The sequence below is a fragment of the Lolium rigidum genome, chromosome 5 (assembly GCF_022539505.1).
Source record: "Lolium rigidum isolate FL_2022 chromosome 5, APGP_CSIRO_Lrig_0.1, whole genome shotgun sequence".
NCBI classification, from domain to species: Eukaryota; Viridiplantae; Streptophyta; class Magnoliopsida; order Poales; family Poaceae; genus Lolium; species Lolium rigidum.
In genome coordinates, this window is record NC_061512.1 from 111,858,462 (window position 1) to 111,870,947 (window position 12,486).

Consider the following 12,486-nt stretch of genomic DNA (forward strand, 5'->3'; position numbering starts at 1 on the left):
TTATCTACATGTTTTATGCACACTTTATGTCATATTCGTGCATTTTACGGAACTAACCTATTAACAAGATGCCGGAAGTGCAGGTTCACTGTTTTCTCGCTGTTTTTGGTTTCGAAATCCTAGTAACGAAATATTCTCGGAATCGGACGAAATCAACGCCAAAGATCTTAGAATCCCCGGAAGCATCCAGAACACACGAGAGGGACCGGAGGGGGGCTACAGGCCCACCACACCATACCCTGGCGCGGCCTAGGGGGGGCCCGCGCCCCCCTAGGGTTTGGCCAGCCCTTCGACCCCCTGGCGCCGCCTCTTCGCCTATAAAAAGCCCCTGGATCGAAAACATCGAGGCGTTCGACGAAAACCACAGAAACCTTCCAGAGCCGCCGCCATCGCGAAGCCAAGATCTGGGGGACAGGAGTCTCTGTTCCGGCACCCTGCCGGAGCGGGGAAGTGCCCCCGGAAGGCTTCTCCATCGACACCGCTGCCATCTCCACCGCCATCTTCATCACCGCTGCTGCTCCCATGAGGAGGGAGTAGTTCTCCATCGAGGCTCGGGGGCTGTACCGGTAGCTATGTGGTTCATCTCTCTCCTATGTGCTTCAATACAATAATCTCATGAGCTGCCTTACATGATTGAGATTCATATGATGATGCTTGTAATCTAGATGTCATTATGCTAGTCAAGTGAGTTTTACTTATGTGATCTCCGGAGACTCCTCGTCCCACGTGTGTAAAGGTGACGGTGTGTGCACCGTGTGGGTCTCTTAGGCTAGATTTCACAGAATACTTATTCAACTGTTGAATGGCATAGTGAGGTGCTTATTTATATCTCTTTATGATTGCAATGTGTTTGTATCACAATTTATCTATGTGCTACTCTAGTGATGTGTTATTAAAGTAGTTTTATTCCTCCTGCACGTGTGCAAAGGTGACAGTGTGTGCACCGTGTTAGTACTTGGTTTATGCTATGATCATGATCTCTTGTAGATTGAGAAGTTAACTATTGCTATGATAATATTGATGTGATCTATTCCTCCTACATATGCATGAAGGTGACAGTGTGCATGCTATGCTAGTACTTGGTTTAGTCTATTGATCTATCTTACACTTAAGGTTACTTAAACATGAGCATTATTGTGGAGCTTGTTAACTCCGGCATTGAGGGTTCGTGTAATCCTACGCAATGTGTTCATCATCCAACAAAAGTGTAGAGTATGCATTTATCTATTCTGTTATGTGATCAATGTTGAGAGTGTCCACTAGTGAAAGTGTAATCCCTAGGCCTTGTTCCTAAATACTGCTGAGTTACTATTGTTTGTTTACTGTTTTACTGCGTTACTACTGCTGCAATACCACCACCATCAACTACGCGCCAAGCACTTTTCTGGCACTGTTGCTACTGCTCATACTTATTCATACCACCTGTATTTCACTATCTCTTCGCCGAACTAGTGCACCTATTTGTTGTGTTGGGGACACAAGAGACTTCTTGCTTTGTGGTTGCAGGGTTGCATGATAGGGATATCTTTGACCTCTTCCTCCCTGAGTTCGATAAACCTTGGGTATCCACTTAAGGGAAACTTGCTGCTGTTCTACAAACCTCTGCTCTTGGAGGCCCAACACTGTCTACAGGAAAGGAGGGGGAACGTAGACATCACTCCCATAAGAATTAGCATAACCGTTACCATTATTATAAGGATATGGCCTATAGTTATTACTAGAATTGTTCCGATAAGCATTGTTGTTGAAATTATTATTTTTAATGAAGTTTACATCAACATGTTCTTCTTGGTCAACCAATGAAGCTAACGGAACATTATTAGGATCAACATTAGTCCTATCATTCACAAGCATAGACATAATAGCATCAATCTTATCATTCAAGGAAGAGTATTCTTCAACAGAATTTACCTTCTTACCTTGTGGAGCTCTTTCCGTGTGCCATTCAGAGTAATTAACCATCATATCATCAAGAAGCTTTGTAGCCGCACCCAAGGTAATGGACATAAAGGTACCTCCAGCAGCTGAATCCAATAAATTCCGTGAAGAAAAATTTAGTCCTGCATAGAAGGTTTGGATGATCATCCAAGTAGTCAGTCCATGGGTTGGGCAATTTTTAACCAAAGATTTCATTCTTTCCCAAGCTTGAGCAACATGTTCATTATCCAATTGTTTAAAATTCATTATGCTACTCCTCAAAGATATAATTTTAGCAGGGGGATAATATCTACCAATAAAAGCATCCTTGCATTTAGTCCAGGAATCAATACTATTCTTAGGCAGAGATAGCAACCAATCTTTAGCTCTTCCTCTTAATGAGAAAGGAAACAATTTTAATTTAATAATATCACCATCTACATACTTATACTTTTGCATTTCACATAGTTCAACAAAATTATTGAGATGGGCAGCAAGCATCATCGAACTAACACTGAAAATTGCTCTCGCATAACAAGATTCACTAAAGCAGGTTTAATTTCAAAGAATTCTGCTGTAGTAGCAGGTGGAGCAATAGGTGTGCATAGGAAATCATTATTATTTGTGGTTGTGAAGTCACACAACTTAGTATTTTCAGGGGTGGCCATTTTAGCAATAGTAAATAAAGCAAACTAGATAAAATAAATGCAAGTAACTAATTTTTGTGTGTTTTTGATGTAGCAAACAAGATAGTAAGTAAAGTAAAGCTAGCAACTAATTTTTTTGTGTTTTGATATAATGCAGCAAACAAAGTAGTAAATAAAATAAAGCAAGACAAAAACAAAGTAAAGAGATTGGGAAGTGGAGACTCCCTTGCGGCGTGTCTTGATCTCCCCGCAACGGCGCCGGAAATTTGCTTGATGCGTGTAGTTGACACGTCCGTTGGGAACCCCAAGAGGAAGGTGTGATGCACACAGCGGCAAGTTTCCCTCGCAAGAAACCAAGGTTTAATCGAACCAGTAGGAGTCAAGAAGCACGTTGAAGGTTGATGGCGGCGGGATGTAGTGCGGCGCAACACCCGCAGATTCCGGCGCCAACGTGGAACCCGCACAACACAATCAAAGTACTTTGCCCCAATGAAACGAGTGAGGTTGTCAATCTCACCGGCTTGCCTGTAACAAAGGATTAACCGTATTGTGTGGAAGATGATTGTTTGCAAGAAAACGGTAAAACAAGTATTGCAGCAGATTTGTATTTCAAGTATAAAAGAATGGACCGGGGTCCACGGTTCACTAGAGGTGTCTCTCCCATAAGATAAAAGCATGTTGGGTGAACAAATTACAGTCGGGCAATTGACAAATAGAGAGAGCATAACAATGCACATACATGTCATGATAAATATAGTGAGATTTAATTGGGCATTACGACAAAGTACATAGACCGCTATCCAGCATGCATCTATGTCTAAAAAGTCCACCTTCAGGTTATTGTCCGAACCCCTTCCAGTATTAAGTTGCAAACAACAGACAATTGCATTAAGTATGGTGTGTAATGTAATCAACAACTAAATCCTTAGACATAGCATCAATGTTTTATCCCTAGTGGCAACATCACATCCACAACCTTAGAACTTTCTCGTCATCTGTCCCGCATTTAATGGAGGCATGAACCCACTATCGAGCATAAATACTCCCTCTTGGAGTTAAGAGCAAAAACTTGGCCAGAGCCTCTACTAATAATGGAGAGCATGCAAGATCATAAACAACACATAGGTAATAACTTGATAATTAACATAACATAGTATTCTCTATCCATCGGATCCCGACAAACACAACATATAGCATTACAGATAGATGATCTTGATCATGTTAGGCAGCTCACAAGATCCAACAATGAAGCACAATGAGGAGAAGACAACCATCTAGCTACTGCGCTATGCACCCATAGTCCGAGGGTGAACTACTCACTCATCACTCCGGAGGCGACCATGGCGGTGAAGAGTCCTCCGGGAGATGAATCCCCTCTCCGGCAGGGTGCCGGAGGAGATCTCCAGAATCCCCCGTGATGGGATTGACGGCGGCGGCGTCTCAGTAAGGTTTTCCGTATCGTGGCTCTCGGTACTGGGGGTTTCGCGACGGCGGCTTTAAGTAGGCGAAAGGGCAACGCGGGGGGCCACACGAGGGCCCCACACCACAGTCGGCGCGGCCGAGGCCTGGGCCGCGCCGCCCTAGTGTGGCGGCGCCTCGTGGCCCCACTTCGACTCCTCTTCGGTCTTCCGGAAGCTTCGTGGCAAAATAGGACCCCGGGCGTTGATTTCGTCCAATTCCGAGAATATTTCGTTACTAGGATTTCTGAAACCAAAAACAGCGAAAACAAAGCAATCGGCTCTTCGGCATCTTGTTAATAGGTTAGTTCCAGAAAATGCACGAATATGACATAAAGTGTGCATAAAACATGTAGATATCATCAATAATGTGGCATGGAACATAAGAAATTATCGATACGTCGGAGACGTATCACGCGTTCAGCGACACGAGGATAGCCGCCTGCTTCGGGTGGGCGGGGGCCTGCGATGGCTCACCCCATTGCGCCGCCTCCTTCGTCGCCTCTGCTTCCGTGTCTGCGACGTAGGTCTCGTGCCACGCCGCGAACCGTGGGTCCTCGTTCTCGTCGGAGCTGTAGTCCGCGGCTGGTTGCGGCTGCGTTGGTGGTGGAGGCAGCGCGCGGCCGTTGAGACCAATCATCGAGTAGGTGGTCTTCAGAAGGCTCGACATTTTGAGGTGTAGAGGAGAGAATGGAGCTGCGGCGGTGGTGGAGATAACAGGATAGCACCGCGGAGGTGGACGGCGTACGTACTATATAGCGGTGGCAACTACCCGCATTTACGGCGGCGTAGGCGTCTGGAGGCCGTGTGGCCAGTCGCTACCCTCGTGGCCGCCTCGATTTCCGTGCGGGAGACCATTAAACGCCGACGACCAACCTTCCCGCGTCGTGGCCGATGCGAACCGTCGCGTCCTCTCGCTGACAAGACGTCCTCACCAGTGAAATCCATCGTTCCGCGAGGCGCCGGCGCACCTGATTCGCACCCTTGGCGAATGGGTCAGCACGGGGATGCCGGCGATTCTATTGGGCTCGCAAACTAGCCGGCGCCGTTTGGGGCGCTCCGGTGCGAGCCAAAAAACGGCCCGGCCACCAAATCACTATCTTTCCTGATATCGGGCCGCCGGTGGAGATACTCTTAGATGCGGAGTTTCTCTTGCTATAAGGAGCACATATCCTTTACAAGTTATAATCCGTCCAAACGATAGAAATGGCAGCACAATGTACGTTGTCACAATGTAGGCAAGTTCAGTTTTGGACGCCTAGAAGACGTCGCCCTGCTCGTTGCTGGGAAATGGCAGAAAATCCGGGGGAATCCTTCTCTAGCTCGAGAATCACTACAAATGCTAGTTACAAGCCGGATACATACCCCGAAGACAGCGTTGACCTCTTAGGGAACCCGATTTTTATAATAAAAAAAGTTGACCTTAGTACATACAGTATATATGTGTAGTCTGGACGTACAAATTTTGACTGAATTATATTTTCATTCAGGACCTGCACAACGAAGACAAATATGAAGTAAAATATCAATTTTTAATATGCATGTACACATGATAGTGGATAAATGGAGGCCGAGCTACATGTAGCTCTTTATTTTCAAACACCGAGAATTCGTATTTCACACATTTCAAGAAAACCTGAAACAAAATTTTAGAGCTAGCCAATGATGTATACTAAAATCGTGCAAACTCTCTATGTGTAATACTTTGTATTCTATGTTTCACAAAACTTACAAAATTTTGAATTTTTTGTAACTAAATTGTGCATATTTCAACACTATATAATTTGTCAGATTTTATTATTTTTGTGTAACCTAGAACATAGAGTATTTCATATTGAGATTTTACAGGTTTGTAGTATACATTGCACGGTTTTAGTATACATCATTGGTTACCTCTAGAAATGTTTTCAATTTTTTTAAATGAAGTACGAATTTTGAACTTTTTAAAATACACGTATAGCTAGGCCTCCATTTTGAGCTTCCCCACGTTGCGGTGGCTTTTGTTTTGATAAAAATATTACACATTTTTCCACAATTTTTTTTATAAGTTCAATAGGTGTAAATTGGATCCCGCCAATGTCCCACTTATAGTTCATTAGCAAATTTCTAGTTCGAATTCTAGACTAAATTTTAAACAATAAATTTCGAATGAACTATATTGGGAGATTGATAGGATCGCACTTGACACCTTGATAAATTCACATAAATCATCGTTATGCATATGTATAAAAATATTCATTTTTAACATTGATACCCATTTTTAACTTCTGAAAACAGTGGAGCCCAGTTTTGATACCACAAGCATACGGATCAACTATGTCACATTGCAATGAGTATTGTGTGTCGAACCCATGAGAAAATGGAGAATTTAGCGTCAGACAGTGGCGTAGAGATAACTATCATGCTACAAAAAATTGAAAGTTTCATTTGTTATCGGATGTAGTTGCAAAATAGGTAAATAACTACTCCCTCCATTCTAAAATATAAGGCGCTTGCTAGTCAACAACTATAAATTTTTATATGATTTGTACTTATAATATATCTACAAAATTTGTATTATTATATATGAAATGAAAGAGGTCCTGAACTTTTTTTTTTCAAAATACCATGATTTAACAACAAAAAAAAACCTAAAGTATCTCTTGGCCAGGTAGTGAAATACCATGGTTTAATTTGGAATACTTCAGTTTATCCAAAACCGAGCTTTCCAAACTGAGCCCAAGATACAACGGTTTTGAAATTGTGGTATTCCAAAAACAGAGCTAAGAGAATTGAGGTATGGACCTCTTTTCCCAAAAACTATGGTTTTAGAAAAAGACATGTGCTTATGAAAACTGTAGTATCCCTTGGCCAGCACTGAATTTATTTCAGTGAAATACAATGGTGTTTGATTACTTTGATTTTAAAAAAATCAAGCTGCCAAACTGAGACTTACTTTCGCAATTAACAAACGTGTGTAATATGTTTGTGTTTGGCAACGAAACAATAAGAAGCTATTGTGAGTTGCCCTAGCTAGCTTAGCCACAACTAGGTGCTTGTTTGTTTTGCCAGCGAAAGCTAGAGCCGCTATGGATTAACCAATCTCGATGTACTCGTGTTATACACATGTCATATTGTGAGTGCGTGTGCGTGTTCGTTCCATCACTAATTAAACATGTAAAATATTGCCATGTTCAACCCAAACCGACAACTGTACCCGTGTTTTATCTGTGTATCCCTCACCGTGGTTTGCAAGTTGCAAACTCATCACACCACTGGCCGGGTTATAAATAGCTCCTCCTCGCCACCATGAACACACCACCCACACCCATTCGCTCGCTCCCGAAGCCACTATCCCACTTCGCACTCTAGCTTCATAGTACAACTCTTCTCTTCTTCCACAAGTACATCGTAGTTTACGAGAAAATCGACAAGGATGACGAGACGCTGCGGTACCTCGTCGGCGCCGCCGTTCGCCGCTCTTGCCCTGCTTCTCCTCCTTTCCTTCTCCTGCTGCGCGGCGGCCGCTCGCCTCCTCCCTGCCAGCACTGCTCCTCACGAAGGTAGCACCACACCACCACCACTTATACCTTCTTCACTTGTATTGCATATTAAAACCGATTACCTGCATGTGAACTCAAGGAGATGTATTTTCGCAGATTCTAGCGTAATCGACGTCAAGGCGGCCGACGCTGCGTCAGACGGGCTAGGGGCGCTTCCGGCGGAAGGCGGCAAGGTCGGCAATGGCGAGGAGCCGGCCCCGGAGGTGACGACGGCGGCGGCAGAGGATCTCGAGAAGGAGGAGGAGGCGTGCGAGGAGGGGACCACCGGCGAGGAGTGCATGCAGAGGAGGCTCCTCCACGACGCCCACCTCGACTACATCTACACGCAGCGCAAGGGCAGGCCATGAGATGAGCTTGGGATGCTGGACATTCAGTTGACACCGGGAATCGTCTGACTCTGACGATAGTCCTGATGATTTTAGTTATACTTATCTACTACTACCTGTTGTTTTGGCAATGTCAGTCCCGTGGCCCGTCCATCTAGGAACATATTCGTGTGTGAGTCTGCTTTCGCACCGCCGGTTTGTACATCGCTAACACTAGTCTCTACTACTTATAAAGGCACGAACTTGCGTTGGAAAATAAGATCTCAGTTGTACATGAACGTAAATCGCACGGTCTACAAATCTTTATTCTCCCCGTCCTCCCGATAGTTTAGGTAACAAAATTACCGCTGATGCAGCGTTCCTAATTACATCCGGGAAAATGGGATCCAAGCCGTCTTGCACGCGCATCGTCCAACTCAGGCCTGGAAGCAGAGCCACCGCAGATTTGATCCCCTCAGATGGACGCCGCCTCCATCCGCTCCGCGAGTTCCACTCTGCGGACACGACATGGCGCGGATGGCTACTGCAATCTGGTGAATCTTTGTCTCATGCCATCGACGCTCGCTGAATGAGGCCGCCGCTGAGGCCAACCGTCTTAGCCGCGTCCCGAGCCAGATCCCCGCGTCGTCGCTTTTGAGCTAGAACCGCCGCCGAGGAGAGAGCCGAAGCTCGACGCAGCCTATGTCGTCTTCTCCCTCCTATAGCACTGCACGCCATTTTCGCCTCGCTACAGCCGCCCAAGCCAGTCGACGCTGCCGGCCGCCTACCTGACCAACCAGGTCCTACCCAGGATCATGTAGAAGAGCCCGCCTGCACCCAACAACTCGGCGTGGGAAGGTTCCTAGGCCGGATTTCAGGTATACCTCATCTTCATGATCCAAATTTTGGTCCAATCCTGGTTCTTCTCCTTTGAGCTCCTCCTATATGTTAAGAAAATATTGCAGAAAATGTTGTACAGAACTGAACACAATTGTTTAGTCGTTGTACTGCTTGTGGGATGTTTGTAAAGCAAGGAATTGTGCTTGCTTGCCTCTCCAGCAACAAGAACTTTACAAGATGAATATTTTCCAAATAATATAGAGTCTTCATGTCCTAATAAGAGGAGCTCAAGACTGAACCAGAAGAGCAAGCTCGGAGGGAGCAGGAGTTATTCCCATTAGTATCGTCCATCAAATGTAAGTTTCACTTACATCAGGGAGCAGGAGGTATTCCCATTAGCATCGTGAATCAAATGTAAGTTTCCCTTACATAATCTTCCTTCATCAGTAGGTGTTATATTCCAACTCCCAAGGAAGTAAGAACATGATAACAGGAATTCCAGCCCTTCCTTGTTCAGTTGTTCTTCTATTGATCGGAATGGTGTTGTGCTTGGTGTATATGTGAAAAAGTGGCATCAATTTGTCGGAGAAGAAATTATCCTATCTTGTTTGGATCATGTACAATTATGAGATGGAATTGTTCAGTAATGTACCTGGTTCTATTCACGAGATCTTTGTTCGATATGAAATATATTTTTCGCTTGAGGCAGATCAGCAAGGGTGCACTTATTGACTGTTATGACATTACCATCAGCATTGATACTGATGTACCTTTATGTAACATTAGATATTAGGAGAGATTGATTGAAAGTATATGCCAATTCATGAAGGTTCAGCGGACTTGAGCGAAGTATATGATGATAAAATATAGTAGAAATTTCACCATTAGAGCAACAAGGAGGTGTAACAAAATTGACGAACCTTGCCTAGAAGAGATCTAAGCCGAAATAAGTTATTTTCTAAGTACTCTTTTCGAGTGAGATGAGCAGAACTAGCCAGGTTGATAACAATCTGAAGAGTATCTTCTGATTAGATGATTTATTTTTCTTTTTGTGATAGATATGTCATTCTATTTGGGAACTTCTGGTTGAGTTTCGAAGATACCCGATAGTACTTGGATCTAATAGCAATTTGTGAGAAAGTTGAAGCCAACAAGGATGAACAACATGCAAATAAAATCAGTTCTGAATGCCTGTTTTTTCAGTCAATGAATTCTACATGTGTTTTTATAATCTATATATTGTTTGAGACGCGCATTGCGCGTGCACCTTTACTAGTAGTCTGCTAATATACTAAATTGCATGACCTGCACAAGGAAGAAAAATGCGAAGAACAACGTAATTTTTTTATACTACTACTATTATATAATAAGCATCTTATTTTTATCTAGATATGGATGTATTCAAAAAAAAAATAGTTATAGATACATATATAACCATATTTAAAAGAAAGTTAAAATATTTATTCTGAAAGAAGGAAGTACGTACTTAGTTACACATTGTGGTGGCTATTGTGTAAAGGAAAAATACAAGCTTTTCCCAACAAAATTGTACTATACATTCACAGAAATCTATAGATAGATATATACTACCTACATCCCAAAGCTTAAGGCTTGTATTTTTTTAAAAGTTAAACCAAGTAAAGTTTGACCAAACTTTTAAAATAATATATCAACAAATATAATATTATGCAGATACCATATGAAAAATATGTTTCATTATCTATTTAATAATATTAATTTTGTATTTTACATATTAATGATTTTCGATAAAAGTTTAGTCAAACATGACATAGGTTGATTTTCTAAAAATAATATAAGCCTTAAACTTTGTGATGGAGGTAGTATATAAGGGTAAATGATTTCACGGCCTCTCACCGCGCCACTGCGCATGTGCACTGTAAGCATCTATTTTCTACAAATCACATCATGACACATAGGCATTTTCTTTTTTTATTTTCTTTTTAATATGTTTAAGTACAATGTTTTCCACCGTTTTATCTTTTCTATTTTTTTTGACGTTGATTCGTTCTGCAACTTTCTGATCTCTAATTTTCGACTGTACTTACCTTATGTAACGTACATTACTCCTACAACAGTCTTTTTTTTAAAACCCTTTTTTTCTTTGATGGTGATTCCTCGGCAGAACTTTTGGACCGTAACTTTCTGCAGTAATTTTTCTATGCCCGCGACAACACTTTTTTATGTTTGTTTTTTAATCCTTCAATGGTCCTTCATCGACCCAACTTTTGAACCATACCTTTCTGACGACAATTACACTTTCGTAATTTTTCAAGCCGTTTGTATTTTGGGCCTTTTTTTTTTTGGATCGTAACTCTTCAACATAACTGCCTTTTTCCTGAGTAGCGATAGAGTTTTTTCCTACGTAACTTTGAGAATTATTTTCTCTTAACATTCACCATTTAAAAGGTAGATATGCGTTGTCTTATGGCAACCTTCACCATTTTTTATGGTTCACCACTTAGAAAATATGTACACAACTGCTCAAAACGCACTCCAAAAATAAATACAAAATATTTTAAGCCTCACCGCTTATAAGTTAGATACGCATTCTCCTATGGTAAATTTCAGAACACTTTGTTTCTAAGCTTCACTACTTAGGTAGATATGTGGCTCAAAGAACACACTCAAAATAAGTAGATACTAGCTGTTTTTCTAGAACATTAGCACTATAGACGCGGAATTTCTATTAAACTTCACCACTTAAAAGATACATATACAATGGATCAAAAAGCACACTCCAAAGAACATAAGAGCATCTCCAGTCGCGTCCCTCAAAGCATTTTGGGGACCAATAACGGTTCCAGCCGCGTCCCGCAAAGTCCATTTTTGTCTGGCGCGCCCGATACGGTGTCCGACGCCCCGAGCCCGTCCCCGTTCCACAGGGGACGCACTGGGCACGCCGAACACAACGCAAAGCGACGCGAAGCGACGTGGCCCCGACGCGTCAGCGGCTCGGAAGCCTAAAACCCTGTCGCCTGGTCAAGCGACGTTAATGGCATCCGTGTTTTCCCACACGACGCACGGACGCATCTCGTCGTGCATGGCCGCGTGGCCGTCCGCGCCGGCGTTATTGCGTGCAACCACCCGCTGCCGCCGCTGTACATTAAGACGCCCTGCAGTTCGTCCCCCAATTTCTCACCGCTCCCAAACCGTCTCGTCGCCGCCGCCTCCCCCTCCCAGATCTTCTCCTCGCCGCTCCAAAAATGTCGAGTTCGTCCTCCCGCAAGATCGCTGCGGCGAACGGCTTCGGCCACGGCAGCCTAACCATGCCGGAGGCGTGGGCGCTGTGTAGGATAACGTTGCATAGAAAACAAAAAAATTCCTACCGCGAACACGCAATCCAAGCCAAGATGCAATCTAGAAGATGGTAGCAACGAGGGGGTATCGAGTCTCACCCTTGAAGAGATTCCAAAGCCTACAAGATGAGGCTCTTGTTGCTACGGTAGATGTTCACTTGCCGCTTGCAAAAGCGCGTAGAAGATCTTGATCACGATCGCTTCCGGCGCCACGAACGGGCAGCACCTCCGTACTCGGTCACACGTTCGGTTGTTGATGAAGACGACGTCCACCTCCCCGTTCCAGCGGGCAGCGGAAGTAGTAGCTCCTCTTGAATCCGACAGCGACGACGGCGTGGTGTCGGTGGTGGTGGAGAAATCCGGCGGAGCTTCGCTTAAGCGTGCGGGATGTGGTGGAGGAGAGAGACCGCTAGGGTTTGGGGAGAGAGGGGGGGCGCCGGCCTCTAAGGGTGCGGCCAAGG

At 43.9% G+C, this 12,486-nt stretch overlaps 1 protein-coding gene across 1 annotated transcript; it reads left to right on the forward strand.

Annotated features, from left to right (window-relative positions):
• The first annotated feature begins 7,436 nt into the window (after window positions 1–7,436).
• On the forward strand, window positions 7,437–7,910 carry LOC124651410 (phytosulfokines 5-like). Its single transcript, XM_047190510.1, has 2 exons — window positions 7,437–7,563; window positions 7,660–7,910. The coding sequence occupies exons 1-2, from the start codon at window positions 7,437–7,439 to the stop codon at window positions 7,908–7,910; spliced, it is 378 nt and encodes a 125-aa protein (XP_047046466.1).
• Window positions 7,911–12,486: the final 4,576 nt, after the last annotated feature.

Coding starts and splice junctions, on each gene's coding strand:
- LOC124651410 (XM_047190510.1), top strand. CDS start 7,437: ATGACGAGACGCTGCGGTACCTCGTCGGCGCCGCCGTTCGCCGCTCTT. Junction 7,564..7,659: donor CAGCACTGCTCCTCACGAAG/GTAGCACCACAC, acceptor GTATTTTCGCAG/ATTCTAGCGTAATCGACGTC.